This window comes from Camelus dromedarius, chromosome 14, assembly GCF_036321535.1.
Source record: "Camelus dromedarius isolate mCamDro1 chromosome 14, mCamDro1.pat, whole genome shotgun sequence".
Classification (NCBI taxonomy): Eukaryota; Metazoa; Chordata; class Mammalia; order Artiodactyla; family Camelidae; genus Camelus; species Camelus dromedarius.
In genome coordinates this window covers 38008690-38025595 of record NC_087449.1, presented here as the reverse complement: position 1 = coordinate 38025595, position 16906 = coordinate 38008690, and the positions used below count along the sequence as shown (strand labels likewise).

The 16906-nt window shown below is 37.0% G+C and overlaps 1 protein-coding gene across 7 annotated transcripts in view; it reads left to right on the top strand.

The window, feature by feature from the left end:
- MAST2 (microtubule associated serine/threonine kinase 2) overlaps positions 1–16906 on the top strand; it is a 174740-nt gene that overhangs the window by 91555 nt on the left and 66279 nt on the right. The window contains exons 1-2 of one of the 7 annotated variants that reach the window (XM_031465042.2): positions 2479–2894; positions 6291–6485. The exons of 5 other annotated variants lie outside the window; for them this stretch is intronic. In XM_031465042.2, coding sequence (XP_031320902.1) covers positions 2845–2894; positions 6291–6485 — 245 coding nt within the window. In that variant the 5' untranslated portion in view covers positions 2479–2844. Of the gene's footprint in view, positions 1–2478; positions 2895–6290; positions 6486–16906 lie in introns of those variants that run through there. One more of the 7 variants, XM_031465044.2, reaches the window with a different exon arrangement.

The following is a 16906-nucleotide window of genomic DNA, read 5'->3' as shown; positions in this document are numbered from 1 at the left end:
TGAGGGTGGCTCCCGATTGATATCTAGCAAGCACCTAGGGCCCTCAGCCCGATAGCCACAAGGAAGTGAATTCAGCTAACTACCTGATTGAGTTTAGAGGCAGATTCTTCCCTAGCCAAACCTCCATTTAAGAATGCAACCCAGGTGACACAGGATTGCAGGCTTTGAGACTTTAAGCAGAGGATCTAGATAAGCTGTGCTTTAATTCTTGATTCACAGAAACTTTGTTGTTTTAAGTGGCTATGTTTATGGTAATTTGTTATGCAATAGAAAACAAATACATCATGCAATTTACTTTTTCCATTTTCTTGCCTAAATTTCCTTTTATTTATTTTATTGAAATATCCCTTTCATTGTATCTGCTATGTGAAAATTCTTTTGGCTAAAATACTTTTAATCTTTTAAAAAGTGAAACAGCCAAACAGCCAAACTTAGATTTGGGTTTTATTTTGTTTTGTTTTGTTTTTGCCCTTCCCTCATTCCTGTCAAGTCATAAATGATAAATGTAAAAGTTTGTTAAAAAAAAAAACCAACCACCACACATAATTCTCTGTAGTGGCTATAAATTATATATCTTTTCAGTGCTATTGAGATCTCTAGTTGGCCCACATCCATACTAATACTTGTTATGGTAAGACGTTAAATTTTAGCCAGTCAAAGTGAATGTGTAGTGGTGTCTCATTGTGGTTTTAACTTGCATTTCTTGGATGAAAAATGATGTTAATAATAATGACATATCAGCAACCAACACTTGTAAGTAATAACTATTTACTAGATTCTATTCTTAGCACTCTACACATAATAACCAAGTAGTCCTCGTCAGAGCCCTAGGATATACATGCTGTTATTATTCCTATCATCATCATCATCATCATCATCATCTTCATCATCCTCATCATCCTCATCATCATTCAGTAACCTGGGCTTGGGTATTAGAAAACAGAGAGTATTGGTTAGAAATTTAGGGCCTGGCCTTAACTACATGGCCTTGGCTTGGGGTGGGGTAGACGAGCGTCTGGTCTGTTAGTTGTGGGAGAGTGCGCTTTTGTGACTGACCCTGTTTTCATCTCGAGACTTTGCCAAAGTGGGACTCAGTACTTGTTGAGAGGTGCTAGATTTCTGAGAGTGTTTCCATTTTCGTTGTAGAGAACAGGGGATTCTGTAAAGGAGCTGTGAGAGCCGAGTGATTGGGCTGGTACCTGGAGACGGAAAGTGTCTGTAGCTACCAGGTGGGGTGAGTTTGCTTGGGTAATTAGAACAGCGGCTTTCAAATTTCTTAGACTGTGATCCCTAATAATAAATGGTTTTTACATGGCAACTCATCACACATGCTGGCACTTGTATATTTATACATATTTCAGTAATAGATGTCACAAACGCACAAATTTCACAAAGTAATTCTTACCCTTACTATGTGTGAAGCACTCTGGTATTTTTCTATTCTATTTCTCTTTTAAGAAAATGTTGGGCCCAACTCCTAAATTGATTTCATGACTCACTAAAGAATTGTGACCTGCAGTTGAAAAAGCACTGGTTGGAGTATGAATTAATCCTTTGAATGTTACCCTAGAAAAACATTTGACATACTTTGTCATCGAAATGAATGAGAGGAGCCCCTCAGAGCTGGCAAGTGCTCTGAAGCAGAGGACCAAGACTTTTGCTTGCTCTTAGCTCCCTTAGCTGTCAGTGTTTAACTCAATAGTTTATTTGATCAATTGGCTTTCTTCAGGCTAGGCTGCTTTTGTCAGGTGGTTTCTTATATGTTTGCACCTACCTCTTCTTTCAGATTGGGAGCTTGCACTCCTGGAGGGCAAGACTACAGTAAGAGCTAACAATCCCATAGCACTTCTGCTCTGTGAGGTGCTTTTCTGTTTTACACATATTAATCTTTGCCACAATCTACTTATTAGGTACCTTAATTATTTTCATTCTGCAGATGCGGAAACCAAAGCGTACAAACTTACCCTCTTTTAGGATTCTTCTGCAGCTTATCTCACCTTAACCTTGTGTAACATCTACCGTATAAATGATTTCAGTGATACTTACTGGATGAAATTAAACTAAATAGTTTCTGGGCTTTGTTTTCTTAACGTCCCTATGGCTTTTCTTACTGAAAGATTATTTAAGTGATTAGAGTAATAGAAATTGAATTACAAATGATGTTGAATTTCGTCTAGAGAAGGTGTACAGTGTTTACCGATTCAGATTTGAATAATGACTATGCTCTGAGCCCTAACATGAGGACTATAATCCTCCACCAGGCCTGGGTTTGAGAATGAATAATGTTGCATAAATGCTTACGTATTCTTAGCACATTATTTACTGATTTGAGATCCTTATTATGCTTTCTTCCAGTCCCCTGCCCACTGCAACAGCTGTTTTAGCCTGGCCCACGCCTCCTGAGTTAATAGTATTTCTGTCCCAGTGTGAGTTTTCAAGTTGGTATGTGCAGTTTCTGCCAGCGTTTTCACTGTTGCCAGGCCTCAGGGTTGGAGGTTGCAACTGATTTGTGGGGGAGGTACTTGTCACTGAGGAGAACAAGGTGCTCCCTGGGGCTCTGATTTGTTACAGGCTGAGTGTGAATGATGTCAGGCAGATCAGAGGACAGCTGATTCATTTGGGATCTGGGACTTCTCATTCTGCTTCACTGCTGCCTCCTGGGCTCTTAGGTCTTTTTTAAGGGGTTCTGGATATTATGTTTTTGAAAAAAAGTGCTTTAATTTTTCTCTTAAGTTTGGGAACTTTGTAAGTTTCCTTTGGCTTATGACTACATACCCCTTGTGTGAGAGAACTTCCTGCCAAGACTCCAAGTGTGAGAGGGCAAAAGCTTGAGTAGCCAGGAAAATGATGAAACGGAGGAGAGAGAGACTGGGAGCACCATGCCTGCGGATTCAGTAAGGAGGCTGGGGTCTCTGAGTGGAAACTGGCAGGTGTCAGGAAAAGAACTGATGCCAACTAACACACCTTCATTTGCTTGGATAAAGACTCTGGTTTGGAGATGCCTGTCTGGAAGAGGGCTGAGCTGGCTTCATAAATTGAAGGTCAAAACAGTGGTCCCTGGCAGAGGCATAAAAGATGTCTTTTAGGGGTTCTTAGGTACTTGGGGAGCTGGGTTAATAATGAAGATCATTTTTTCCTGTCTTACAAACAAGTGTGTATTTAAAGTTAGTGTCAAAGCCCAATGAATGTGAGAAACAAATGGAAATTAAAGTATCTCCTCCTTTAACTAGAGAGGGTATTGTATTTCTACCCCTGGCCTGTCATCTCAGGACCTCAGATCTGCCCTTGCTGATCCAAGCCTGAGCCGTTTAGGATGTGACCTGAATTTTACTTCTATGTTGACTACATAGAAATAATTCTTCGATAAGGATTTCAAAGCTGGGGAATGGAAGAAGACTTCCACATCAGAGTGGTTTTCCTAAGAGCTGCTCAGGCTTATTTAATGAAGAAGTGCTGAGTGAACTGATTAGCAAATTAGGGAACCAGGGAAAGAAGTATCCTAGAGTTCATTCCTCCTCAGTGATCTTTCTTAATTTAATCGAATTGAATTTTTTGTTGAAGCGTAGTCAGTTTACAATGTTGTGTCAATTTCTGGTGTACAGCATTATGCTTCAGTCATGCGTATACATACATGTATTCCTTTTCATTTTCTTTTTCATTATAGGTTACTACAAAATATTGGATATATATTTTTTTGGTTGGGGGGAGGTAATTAGGTCTATTTATTTATTTTTAGAGGAGGTACTGGGGATTGAACCCAGGAACTTATGCATGCTAAGCATGCGCTCTACCACTTGAGCTACACCCTCCCCCCATTGGATATATTTCCCTGTGCTATACATTATGAACTTGTTGTTTATCCGTGTTATATATAGTAGTCTCAGTGATCTGTCTTGAACTGCCTTTGCTGTAGTTCACAGGGCAGAGGGAGTGCACTTCAGATTTTCGCCCCCTGAACATTAGTGCCTTCACAAAGAGACATAGCTGCTCAAATGGGCAGACTTTGTCAGTGGGCTTCCTTTGGGCCCTTGCCCTTCAGTGCTAGTGATTGCTCATTGATTGAATTGTTGATTCTACCAAACCTTGGAAAATCAGACTTGTTTGAAGTACATAATTGGAAGGCTTAGCACACTGTTAAAAAAAAAAAATGGTTTATTCCCATACTAAAACTAAAAAGGAAATGACCACAAAAAAGAAGCTTCGTCAACTAAAGTGTCATTTAAAGTAAAGATAACTTCTGAGCAAAACTGGAAAGTTTTAATTAAGTTTGTAGCTTAGGAAAATATGTGTGGTTAAAATTCATGCTTTCTGAACATTGGTGCACTGGTAATTGTAATCATTGTATCTGTTTTAGTGACTTTGAATTTGGATTAGGAAAACTCTGAGGAGCTAGGAAGTAGTTTATAAATCACCTTTCCTTTTTCAATCTTTTTTAGACTCTAGCCCCAGAATATAATCAGTTTGCAGAGTGGTAATTAGGAGCAAAAAGGGAATGAGATTTGGTTTTCATAGTTTTTTTTTAATAATCCTAATTATATATTCATCAAATGGCTAAGCCTCATTTTATGTGATAAGACTCCAAAATTTTATACAAGCAATATTATTCAGGTTAATAAGAACTAAGTGTCTTATTGTATGTTCTGATTAGCTCCAGCTTATATATACCTTTGAACAACACAGGTCTTCTTATACCACAGATTTTTTTCAGCAAATACGTGCTATAGTACTGCATGATGTGCAGTTGAATCCGCAGATGCAGAACCTTGGATGTGGATTTTCAACTGTTGGGAAAGTTGGTACCCTTAACCTTCACATTGTTCGAGGCTCATCTGAACTAGGGAGATGATTTTTTAAAAATTCTTTAGAATTTAGAGTTCTTTAGAAAAGTGATAATTCTTTTTGAAAGTGAAAAATAATCCAAAATTAATATTTTTACTTCTTGTAATTTTTTGAGGTATGTTTAATTTGTGGAAATTTGGGCATGCCTGTAATTGCAAATAGTTGTCTGCTGTCCACTTTCCTGTCTTTTATATCTTCATATTGTGTACTTAACTGAGAAATATCCTGAAGCCAGCTAGAGGAATAATAAGTAGGAAGGTAGAGATTTCCTTTGAATATTTGTAATTAAACACAAGTAGAATGTCACCATATACAAACAGGCAACAAAACAATACAGAAAACTAGCATCACTTTTAAATAGGTGCTTATATGATACTTAATTTTTTTAATCTTAGAAATAAAATATTATACTTAAATATGCAATTTGTATAAAAAGATATGCCACTACTATAGCAAATTAAATGCTGTGCATCTGTCAGTTATTTTCATCATCTGTGTCATGTCTGTAAATGATCAACAAAATGAAGATACATATTCATCAACTGTTTTCAGTCTAATGATCTTACTTACTTAATAGTCTTCTTTTGGATTTAACACATTAAGATGGTTGGATTGCTTTTAGGGGAAAAAAGTAGCCTAGAAAACAAAATAGAAGCAAAATTTATGTATAGTAAGTAGGGAAGTGATTTAATTTGGTATACTCATTAGGCAAAGGCTAGCTAAATAACTTGATGTTATTATTGATATAAGCTAACAATTTATAAACTATTAAGAATGTTTTGTTCTTTAGAAACAGACTCACAGACATAGAAAAAAACTTATGCTTACTGGTGGGGGAAGGGGAGGATGAAGGGATAAATTGAGAGTCCAGGATTTGCAGATATTAACTACTATATATAAAATAGATAAATAACAAGGCCCTACTATATAGCACAGGGAGCTATATTCAGTATCTTGTAATAGCCTATAATGAAAAAGAATATGAAAAGGAATATATACATATATGTATAACTGAATTACTATTCTGTACACAAGAAATTAACATGACATTGTGAACCGACTATACTTCAATTTTAAAAAAGAATGTTTTATTTTTATGGACATACACATTTCTCTAGGAAAGTTTAGTCATTGAACACAAAGTATTCCCTATTGTTTGCTAATTGATGAGTTGTAGTAAATTGTAACTATTGTAGTTACAATAGTTTCCCAGAAGCCAATATAAATACTCTGAAAAACCAAAGCTTAAATTTTTTATTTTAACTCTGTGGATTAAGTTTAATTTCAATGGTCTTTTTATGCCAACATTGGTACTGGGTGTGATATTTGAGAATGATTTTTGACCACTTATTTTTCTGAGCCTCTTGCATAAACTAACGCACTTTGAATATGTTTCTTTTTGACTGAGAAATGATCACTGACTCTTTTTTCCTACTGTACTACTTTGTCAGAATCTCTGCTTTTTGCCGAGGATCTGAAGTAAACCGGCACATGCTTTCACCCACATCGACTCCAACCCCGTCCTTCACTAAAGCCCCATTTAGTGCTGAATGTGCTCTTGCTGCTTCTCCTCTTGCCTTTTTCCTGAACACACACGCCCATAGCAGTCCTGGCAGTCCCTGTTCCAGCCGCTCACTGCAGTGGAGGTAAGGAAACCTGTGATGTGAACATGGGCCATGGAGATTGCTTCTTGCCTAATAGGTAAAACCTAAGCCTTTCTCCTTAATAATGAGGAGAAACTGAATGAAAGTCATGGCCCTGTGTGGAAGGAATTTCACAGATCTCTGCTACATTCAGAATAGGGAGAAAGTAGCATAGCATATCAGTAGTTAGTAGTATAGCATATCAGTGCGGCCGTCTTGACCGTTGGACAGCCCTGCAGCCACCCCATAGGAGAGTCATAGCATGATAGAATGCTAGAGCTCTCTGAAGGTTAAATAGCCCAAACCCATGTTTTACACAACAGGAAAATTTGATTCCAAGACAGGTTAGGTGATGTGCTCAGGTTGCTGAAAATAACTGTCTCCCTATTTCTTTCTATCCTCTTTTTCTTATGTTCAACATTATTTGAGTACATACTATATACTGGGCACTGTTTTAGATGTGAAGGACAGTGATAACAGAGTGGTAAAAAGGTAAAGTCCCTGCCCTCAGGGAGCTTAAATTCTGGGAGGGAGACAAGTTAGTGAGTAAATATATAACAGGTGGACATAAGTGATACTGAGAAAATATAGTAGGATAAGGGGAATAGGGAATGTGACATTTCATATAAGATGGCCAGGGAGGTCCTCAGTGATAAGTTGACATATGAGCAAGGACCTGAAGGAAAACACGGAGCCAGAAGAGAGATGTCTGAAGGAAGGGCGTTTCAGGCAGAGGCAACAATGCCAGAGGCCTGATCTAAGAGCTTGCTTGTGTGCTCTTTGTGCGGTAGAGTCAGTGAAGCTTGTGGGGAATGAATTAGGTGGTGAGAGGTGGGAAGTGAGGTCTGAGATGTAGTGGGGCGCCAGATGAAGTAGGATTTTAAAGCCTTTATAAGGATTCTTATTTTTATGTTGAGTAAGATGAGAAGCTGTTGAAGGGTTTAGAGCAGAAGAATGTCATGATCTGATTTAGATGAAAAGGATCACTCTGGTTATAGTTAGAAGATATAGTCTAACTTAGATTGTCTAAGACACAATCTGAAGCAATGTCATACAGCTTTAGGCTTGACAGCTTTTTAATTTCTTATTTTTCCCCCCTATACTTGTTCACATGTCTGGTCACTATGTAAGTGTTTCATTCTGTTCTTCTCTTATATCTCTCCCATGCAGAGTACTAGTTCAGTGATACAGCAAGATGATTTTACCTTGTTGTTGGCTGACTATGTTTGTAATTTTTTAGGTTTTTTTTTTCTTTAGTTTTTTTGGGGGAGGGGGACCAATTAGGCTTGCTTATTTATTTATTTATTTACTTATTTTTAATGGAGAAACGGGATTGAACCCAGGATGTTGTGCATGCTAAGCATACACTCTGCCACTGAGTTATACCCTCCCCTCTGTATTTCTTTAAACGTTTTTGAATTTTGTTCTGGGATACAGTTAAATTATCTGGAAATAGTTTGATCCTTTTGAGGATTACTATTAGGCTTTGTTAGATGGGCCCAGAGCAGCATTTGGGCTAATTTTTCCTTAATATGGAGGCAGTACTTTGTGAGCGCTCTACTCAATGCCCATGCATCACTGGTGGGAACATTATCTATTTCAGGCCCTATGTGAGCTCTGAGGAGTGTACTACCTACACATTTCTTGGATAGTTTTCTTTCCTACTTCACTGATAGGCACTGAAAACTCCAGAGAATCCCCTGCTGAGCTCTCTGTGTAGCTCTCTCTTTCCTGGTACTCTGCCTTCCAAATTCTAGTCACTTTAGCCTCCTCAAATTCTCAATTTTGCTTCCTCAACTAAGGGAGACTGCTGGGCTCTTTTTGGGTAACTGCTTCCTGTGTTGCTTCATAGGCATGTTCTATAGGTGGTTGGCTGGGCAATCTTGGGACTTACTTTGGTTCAGTTTTAGGGCTTACTTTGTATATTTCCCTTCCATGCAACATCCAAAAGCAGTTGGACATTTCCCCACCATGGCAGGAAGCAGAAATACAATATTCTAACATTTTGAACTCATACTTCTATCATCAGAAGTGAAGAATTGCCTCATGAGATCATTGGTTGACTGATTCATATGTTAGATAGAGATAGTAGAATCAGGATAGACTCTATTTTAATTGTTTTATCTTGTTTAGTCAAAAGTTGAGAAATGAAACAACTGAAGAATAAGAATAGGTAATATTAGCTGAGTATTTACTGTGTACTAAGCACTTTTCTAATCGCCAAAATAATCCAATGAGATGATAGTACAAGTCCATTTTATTGACAAAGTGGATAATTCAAGTAAATCTCTTTTATCGATGAAGGCACTATGGTACAGAGAGGTGAAGGAAGTTATTAATAAGCAACAGAAACTGGCATTCAGCCCCAAAGAACCTTACTCCAGTATCTGGTCTTAACCCTAACTCTACTGTAATATGTCTGATGAAACATGCTGTTGTGTATTTAGTTAATAAGTAAACAAATTCTGAGGACTTAATAGCTCCTGGGTACCATTCTAACCATTTAGATCATTCAGTCCTCACACCGATTCTGTGAGGTAGGGATTGTTGTTATGCTCGTTTTGCAGATGAGGAAACTGATCATTTACAGAGGTAATTAAGGTTAAATAAGGTCATTGGGGTGGGCACTAATATGACTGGTATCCTTATAAGAAGAGGGGATTAGGGCACAGACACAGAGGGAGAAGACAGCCATTTACAAGCCAGGGAATGAAGCCTCAGAAGAAACCAACTCTGCTCATACCTTGTAGTCTTGAGAACTGGGAGGAAATGAATGTCTTTTGCTTAAGCCACCCAATCTGTAGTACTTTGACGTGACAGCCCTAGCAAATTAATACAGCTACGGAGGCTTTTGATTGTGTTGCCCAAAAGGGCTCGAGATTGTAGTTAGAACTGGCCCTGCCCAGAATCTTAACCATCTTTATTGACTGCATCTTAGTGATGTTCTTAGAACCTTATAAATTATTGTCCATAGTAATTTAAAGGACGGTCAAGACAGATTTTTAATATGATGCCCACCTTAACTGCATACTACATTTCTGTCTGTTCCTTGAAAGGAAAGGAACAGAAAGGATGGGTCTGTTATAGACAGGCCTTGATGCTAGCTATCTCTTAAGTGTCTTGGATGAGTATGATCAACCTTAAGAGGCATAATATGTATGATTTGATTTGGGTTGAATTAATTAACCTCAAATCTATGATCGACTTGTACATCTTCTTATAATATGATTTCAGCCTGCTGATTGACACTAGACATGGGTATTGTTGACATAACCCTATCTGAAGGAATACTAGATATGGTCTATGGTGTAGTTGATGTCCCTAGAGAGAGGAGGCAGGTCTGTCTTTGGCTAAATAACCAGTCCAGCTTTAGAACTCCTGGGGATAGAAGTTTGGTGTTGGCAACTTTCTGGAACATAGAATGGCTTAGGTTTTGATTCAGTTTTGAATTGAAGACTAAAACTGCATTGGCTATAAAATGTAGCAAGAAATCCTCATTAGAGTGATCTTTATATTGGAAGAGTTCTAGCTCTAGCATACTCCCTATTGCTTAGGATTTTTTTTCATACAATCTCTAGTTAAAAAAAAAAAACAAACTATTCAGCCTTTCATTGAATATCTTCAGCAACAAGAAGTTCATTATTGAAGTTTGCAGCCAATACTAATTCAGCCCTCTGGCCTCTCCTGTATCACATGTGTGAGAGGCTTTCTGTAGACTTTTATGGCAAAGGACAGGTGTTCCTTTGGGCCTCCTCCAAAACTGGGCAGCCTTTGAAACCCCTTTTTGGTAGTGTCAAGATTGTTTCCTGCCAAAGAGAAAGCACTATTTTCATTTTACGAACACCTGCTTTTCTTATCTGTCTTTTTTTAAACAACTGCTTTTCCAAGTAAATCTAAAAGTGGAACATCTCCAGAACTTGTTCTTATCCTGACCCTATTGTAGGCAAATCACTTCACTTCTTTCTGTCTCAGTTTTCTATGTCATTAAACATTAGTAGCACTTCGAGTGTCGCTATAAGGATTAGATGAGTCAATACATGTAAAATTCTTCAGAATACTCCCCAGGCTGGTATGGCACTTATTTTGCTGCTGTCTTTGTTCGAATATCCACATTTTGCTGATCCTCACACTTCATTTTGCTTCCATTAATTTTCCTTTAGCTTCCATTAGTTCTCTCAGATTCTTGCTTTCCCATGGGTAGCTCTGCGTATCACTTACCATTGTGTACCACTCATGGAGGCTTTGATATTGGTGAAGTTAAGGCAGTGACAGCTGGGTGCTCTCCTGCCCTCTCACGCAGGCACACTAACTGTTGCTGCTATAAACTGACCTCTTGGGCACACTGAGACATAGACTAAAACAAGAAACATTCTGAATTACATTCTTTTGGGGGGGCCATTTTTGGCAGTGGGAAAAGTCCATCAACACAAGTTTAAGGTGTTTCATTTTTCCTCCCCTCCTCTGTAAGGGAAAGAATAACTTGAGAGTATATGTGGATGTGATTCTCTTGTTAGGTAAAGGAAGGTACTTTTTTTTTTTTTAATGGAATTATTACTTTTTAATAAAGTAATGAAGAATGCTAGCTGTGACTTAACCTCAGGAAACTTTGTATGGCAGAGAATTATTCACAGATCCTGGATTCAGTGACTCTGAATAAACATATAGTTCTATTTGGCAAGGTGTCAAAGTCTTGCTTTTGAATTAAGAGCAGGAAGCTGAAGGTTTCTAGGATATTTCTGTTTTCAGAAGTAGGAAAATTTTGTTCACTGGAAAATTTTTTCTTTTGAAAAGTTGTATTATGGAAAATACCAAAAATATTCCAAAGTAGAGTAGTCTTACTTGCCCAGTATCTATGTTATCAACTCATGGACAATAGTATCTCATCTGCTTCTCACCTATTCCTCTTACACCCAATTATTTTAAAGCAAATCTCAGACCATGTCATTTCATCTGTAAATATTTCAGTTTGTATCTCTGAAGGTAAGGACTCTTTAAAAAAAAAAAAAAGCATTCCATTATTACACCTAAGACAATAATAGTTTATCAATATCATCAAATATCCAGTCAACATTCAGCTGTTTTATGACATTTCATTTTTTGAACCAATATCCAATCTATGCCAATACAGTTCATTTGATTAATATATCTCTTAGGTAGGGTGTCCATATAATTTATTATCTAAACTAGGAAATTTTTAATAATGAAAAAAGATTCTATTAACAGTTATATTGGGACAGCAGGCATAAACCTGGCCTGTCACGGACGAACTGGAGTGTCTGGTCACTCTGCTTTTAAGTCTTTTAATCTAGGTTTTTCTTCCTCTTTTTTTCTCTTACATTTCATTTGTTTAAGAAACTGAGTTGTTTGTCCTTGTAGACTTTCCCACATTCTGGATTTTGCTGATTGCATCCCTGAGAAGTTATTTAACATGTTCTTATGACCTCTATATTTTCTGTAAACTGGAGTCTTGATCTGATTCTGGTTTGATTTGAGGACTTGGGGAAGAATACTTAATAGTTGGTGCAGTGTACAGCTGTTAGGAGACAGGTAATGTCAAGTCTCTCCCTTGTTTTGATAGTAGTGGTCATTGATAATTATCACGTAGATCTGTTATTTTATTAGGAATTTGCAAAAAAGGTTATATTCTCTTTCCTTTTCCATTTATTAGCTACAATACTTCCATGAAAGCTATTTCCTCCTTGTTATCTATTTGTTACCCTAAGATATAGTTAGGCACACTTACTCTTAAGTCAACTTATGTAGACTCTTTCCTGGGTCTTCAACCTGACACCTGTGTCACCAGTTCCTTGGTCAGTGTTTCATAAATACTGCTTTGTAATGAAGATTGTTTACCCAGAGTAATGCAACAGGAGATTTTTTTGTCTGTGTGAAGGCCCTGGGGGCTTGCCATTTTAGTAGCTGCTGACTGAATGCTCAGCTGAGGCTTCCTCTTTTGGCTCCTTAGTAGTCATTCTGGGACAGGCAGCTTGTCATATAGACTCTTATTCTGTAGGTGCTCTTTGAGAGGTGAAAACTGATTCAGGTAGCAGGAACTCAGCAGCCAGGCAGCTGCAAAAGATAAATGTTATTTGTTAAGTTCCATTGGAGGGAGTGGCTCTTGCAGCAGCTTCTCTTTCATGCCTCTCGATGCTATAGGAGGGGCCAGTGCTGATCCTGATTGCCTCAGGAACTAGGGTCAGTACCTTTCCTGATCTTGGTAGATAGGATAAATTTGGGACTTAGAGAATCCTTCTGTTGAGGAACTAGCGCACTAGGGGGAGGAATCAGAGACACAAATAATTTCCAATGATCCTTGGCATAGAAGAGTTAATTTTCATGGTGTATCTTCAGGATAAATTACTAGAATTGGGGATGCTGAGTCAAAGAATAAATGCATATGTAGTTCTATTACATGTTGTCAGATTTTCCTTTATAGTGGTTATATCATTTTATTTCCACCAGCAGTGTAAGAGAATATATATTTGTTCACTACCTTGCCAACAGAATGTATTGTCAAACTTTTGAATTTTTGCCAATCTCTTGGATGAGAAATGGTGTCTCAGAGTAGCTAACTTAAAAAAAGTTATACTAAGGGAGGAGGGTATAGTTCAGTGTTAGAGTGTGTACTTAGCATGCACAAGGTCCTGGGTTCAATCCCTAGTACCTCCATTAAAAAAGAAAGTTATACTGAAATGTTCCTTCAGGGTCAAGAATTTATTTCCCACTCTTATGTGGAGGGAATTAATTTTCCTTTCCTAGGAAATTGATGTGGATGCTTCCATTTTTTTTTCATTCAATTGTACACTAGGCCCTCTGAACAGAATAGGCCCAAGTTGGCAGTAGAAAAGTCCCCAGCATGTAGTGGAGAAAGAATACACCCTTTTTTTTGTTTTTTTTTTTTAATTTTTAAAGATCTGTTGACTTATTCATGAATCATGCAGAATCCAGTCTGACAGATAGAAAGGAACTCGATATTCAGGACATTACATCCAAAAAAACCCAGAATATACATTCTTTTCAAGTGCACATGGAACATTCTCTAGGATAGATCACATACTTGGACACAAAACAAGCCTCAGTAAGTTAAGAGGACAGAAATTATTTCAAGCATCTTTTCTGACCACAGCAGCATGAAACTGGAAATCAACCACAGAAAGAGAAACAAGAAAAAAGTGACTGCATGGAGACTAAACAACATGCTACTGAACAGCCAATGGGTCAATGATGAAATCAAAAGAGAAATTTAAAAAACCCTTGAGACAAGTGATAATAAAAACACAATCACCGAAAATCTATGGGATGCAACAAAAGCAGTCCTAAGAGGGAAGTTTATAGTGATATAGGCCTTCCTCAAAAAACAAGAAAAATCTCAAATAAACAACCTAACTTACCACTTAAAAGAACTAGAAAAAGAAGAACAAATAAAACCTAAAGTCAGCCGAAGGAAAGAAATAATAAAGATTAGGGAGGAAATAAATAAAATAGAGATTTAAAAAACAATAGAAAAAAATCAGTCAAACCAAGAGCTGTTTTTTTGAAAGAGTAAATAGAATTGACAAACCTCTGGCTAGGCTCATCAAGAAGAAAAGTGAGAAGACACAAATAAAATAAGGAATGAAAGAGGAGAAATTATAACTGATATCACAGAAATTAAAAAAAATAAGAGACTACTATGAATAATTATATGCCAACAACAAGGTGGACAACCTAGAAGAAACAGACAAATTTCTAGAAACATACAGTCTACCAAAACTGAATCAAGAAGAAATAGATAATTTGAACAGACAAATTACTGGAAGTGAAACAGAACCTGTAATTTAAAAAAACTCCCTACAAAGAAAAGTCCAGGACTAGATGGCTTCACTGGGGAATTCTACCAAACATACAAAGAACTTATACCAATACTCCCACACTCATTCTATGAAGCCACCATCACCCTGATACCAAAACCAGACAAAGACACTACCAAAAAAAGAAAATTAAAGACCAATATCTTTCATGAATATAGATGCAAAAATTCTCAACAAAAGATTGTCAAACCAAATCCAATAACACATAAAAAGGTCATACACTATGATCAAGTCAGATTCATTCCAGGGTCACAAGGGTGGTTCAACATCGCAAATCAATCAATGCGATACACCACGTCAACAAAATAAAGGACAAAAACCACAAGATCATCTCAAGCATTTGATAAAATTCAGCATCCATTCATGATAAAAACTCTTACCAAAGTAGGTATAGAGGGAATATATCTCAACATAATAAAAGCTATTTATGACAAACCCACAGCCAGCATAATAGTCAATGGTGAAAAGTTGAAAGCCTTTCCACTAAAATCTAGAATAAGACAAAGATGCACACTCTCACAACTGCTATTCAACATAGTATTGGAAGTCTTAGCCATAGCAATCAGACAAGAAAATGAAGTAAAAGAGATCCAAATTGGAAGGGAAGAAGTAAAATTGTCACTATATGCAGAAGACATGATTCTATAGATTGAAAACCTTAAGGACTTCACACAAAAACTACTAGAGCTGATTAATAAATTCAGCAAGGTAACAGATTACAAGGTTAACCTACAGAAACCTGTTGCATTTCTTTACACTAACAATAAATATTGAAAATGGAAAGTAAAGAAACAATCCCTTTTAAAATCACATCAAAATATATAAAGTACTTAAGAATTAACCTGACCACCGGAGGTGAAAGACTTATATGCTGAGAACTATAAAACATTGATAAAGGAAATGAAAGATGATTTAAAGAAATGAAAAGATATCCCATGGTCTTGGATTCGAAGAATTAATATTGTTAAAATGGCCATACTACCCAAAGCAATCTACAGATTTAATGAGAGCCCTGTCAAATTACCCAGGACATTTTTCACAGAAATAGAAAAAATAATTCTAAAATTTATATGGAAATGAACTTTGAGGATCTGTACAAAATGAGACTTTTATAGGCAGAAGGGAATGGAGAGAAAGATGTTATACTAGACAAAAAGGCTGGTTGGTTATTACAAGGTCTCTTTCCTTTGGGGAAGAGAGAATGCTTTTTTATCCAGAAAGCTTTCAGCCTTATTCACCTCCATTACAGCCATTCTTGGAACTTTTCAGGCAATTGCTCTAGACTTTAGCAGAAATATTTTAAAAAAGTGATTTCAAAACTGCAAGGATAGTTCAAAGAGTCCCCTACCCCTTGAAACCAGTGGTTAGCAAACTAGAGCCCATGGAACAAATGTAGTTTGCCACTTGTGTTTGTGTAATCCACAAGCTGAGAATGGATTTTACCTTTCTGAAGGGATGTTTTTTTAAAAAAAGGACTATGTGACAGAGATAACATATGGCCATCAAAGCCTAAAATATTTATTATTATCTGGCCCTTTACGGAAAGAGGTTGCCAACCCTTGCCCTAACCCAGTTGAGAAACAGTTCCTGACAAATCCCATCACCCTAGAATACTTTAGCATGTGCTTCCTATAGAGACATTTTCATAATTACAATACAGCCATTAAAATTAGGAAATTAGTGTTGATAAATACTGTCATCTAATTTACAGACTCAATTCGTATTTTACCAAATGTCCTAGTAATGTCTGTTTTTTAATGGAAGTATTTAATCTAGGATCTTGTGTTATAATTTTATTGTTTCTTTTTGTCCCCAAATTTGGAACATTTCTTTAGTCTTTCTCAACTTTTATAACTTTGACACTTTTGAAAATTACAGGGCAGTTATTTGATAGAATGTCCCTCAATTTAGGATTGTCTGATATTTCCTCAGGATTGGATTTGGGTTATGCATTGCTAGAGAGGAAAAACTTTTCCTCTTTCGTCTTAATTTGGTGATCAGGGACCTGCAACAAAAGACAGATCAACAGGTGAAAATGCATATAATTTCTTTTTTGCACTGCTAAATATGGTTGTCTTTATTTTCTTTTTCCTTGCCCAGCCCTGTCTAAACAAAACAAAGCTACAGGACTGAAATTAACAACCCATTAAAATCAACAATAAGTTATGAAAATCATAAAGCTTTTTTTCCCTCTAAGTAATTAAGGGTAGTTAAATTATTTAAAGTATACAGAGTCCAAAGAGCCAGAATAAAGTCTCCAAGGCTTCTTGGCGTAAGGGAGAGGGCCTTGGAGTCTGAAAGACAAAGGGAACACATGACATCAATGTGCAGGCTAAAAATTTCACTTAAAAGAAAATAACATTTCTGAAAATATTGACAAGAGCAGCAATAGCACCTGCACAGTGGGACTGTGAAGAAGGTGAGAGACAGGCATAAAATTTTTATTAGTATTTACACTCAAGGGAGTTCACTGAAAAGAAACTGAAAGAAGTGGTTAACCTTAGAAGCCTATATGCCCTTTTAACGAAGGAAAGAGGGTTGGACTTAAATTGATAAATTGTGGGGAAGGATGAT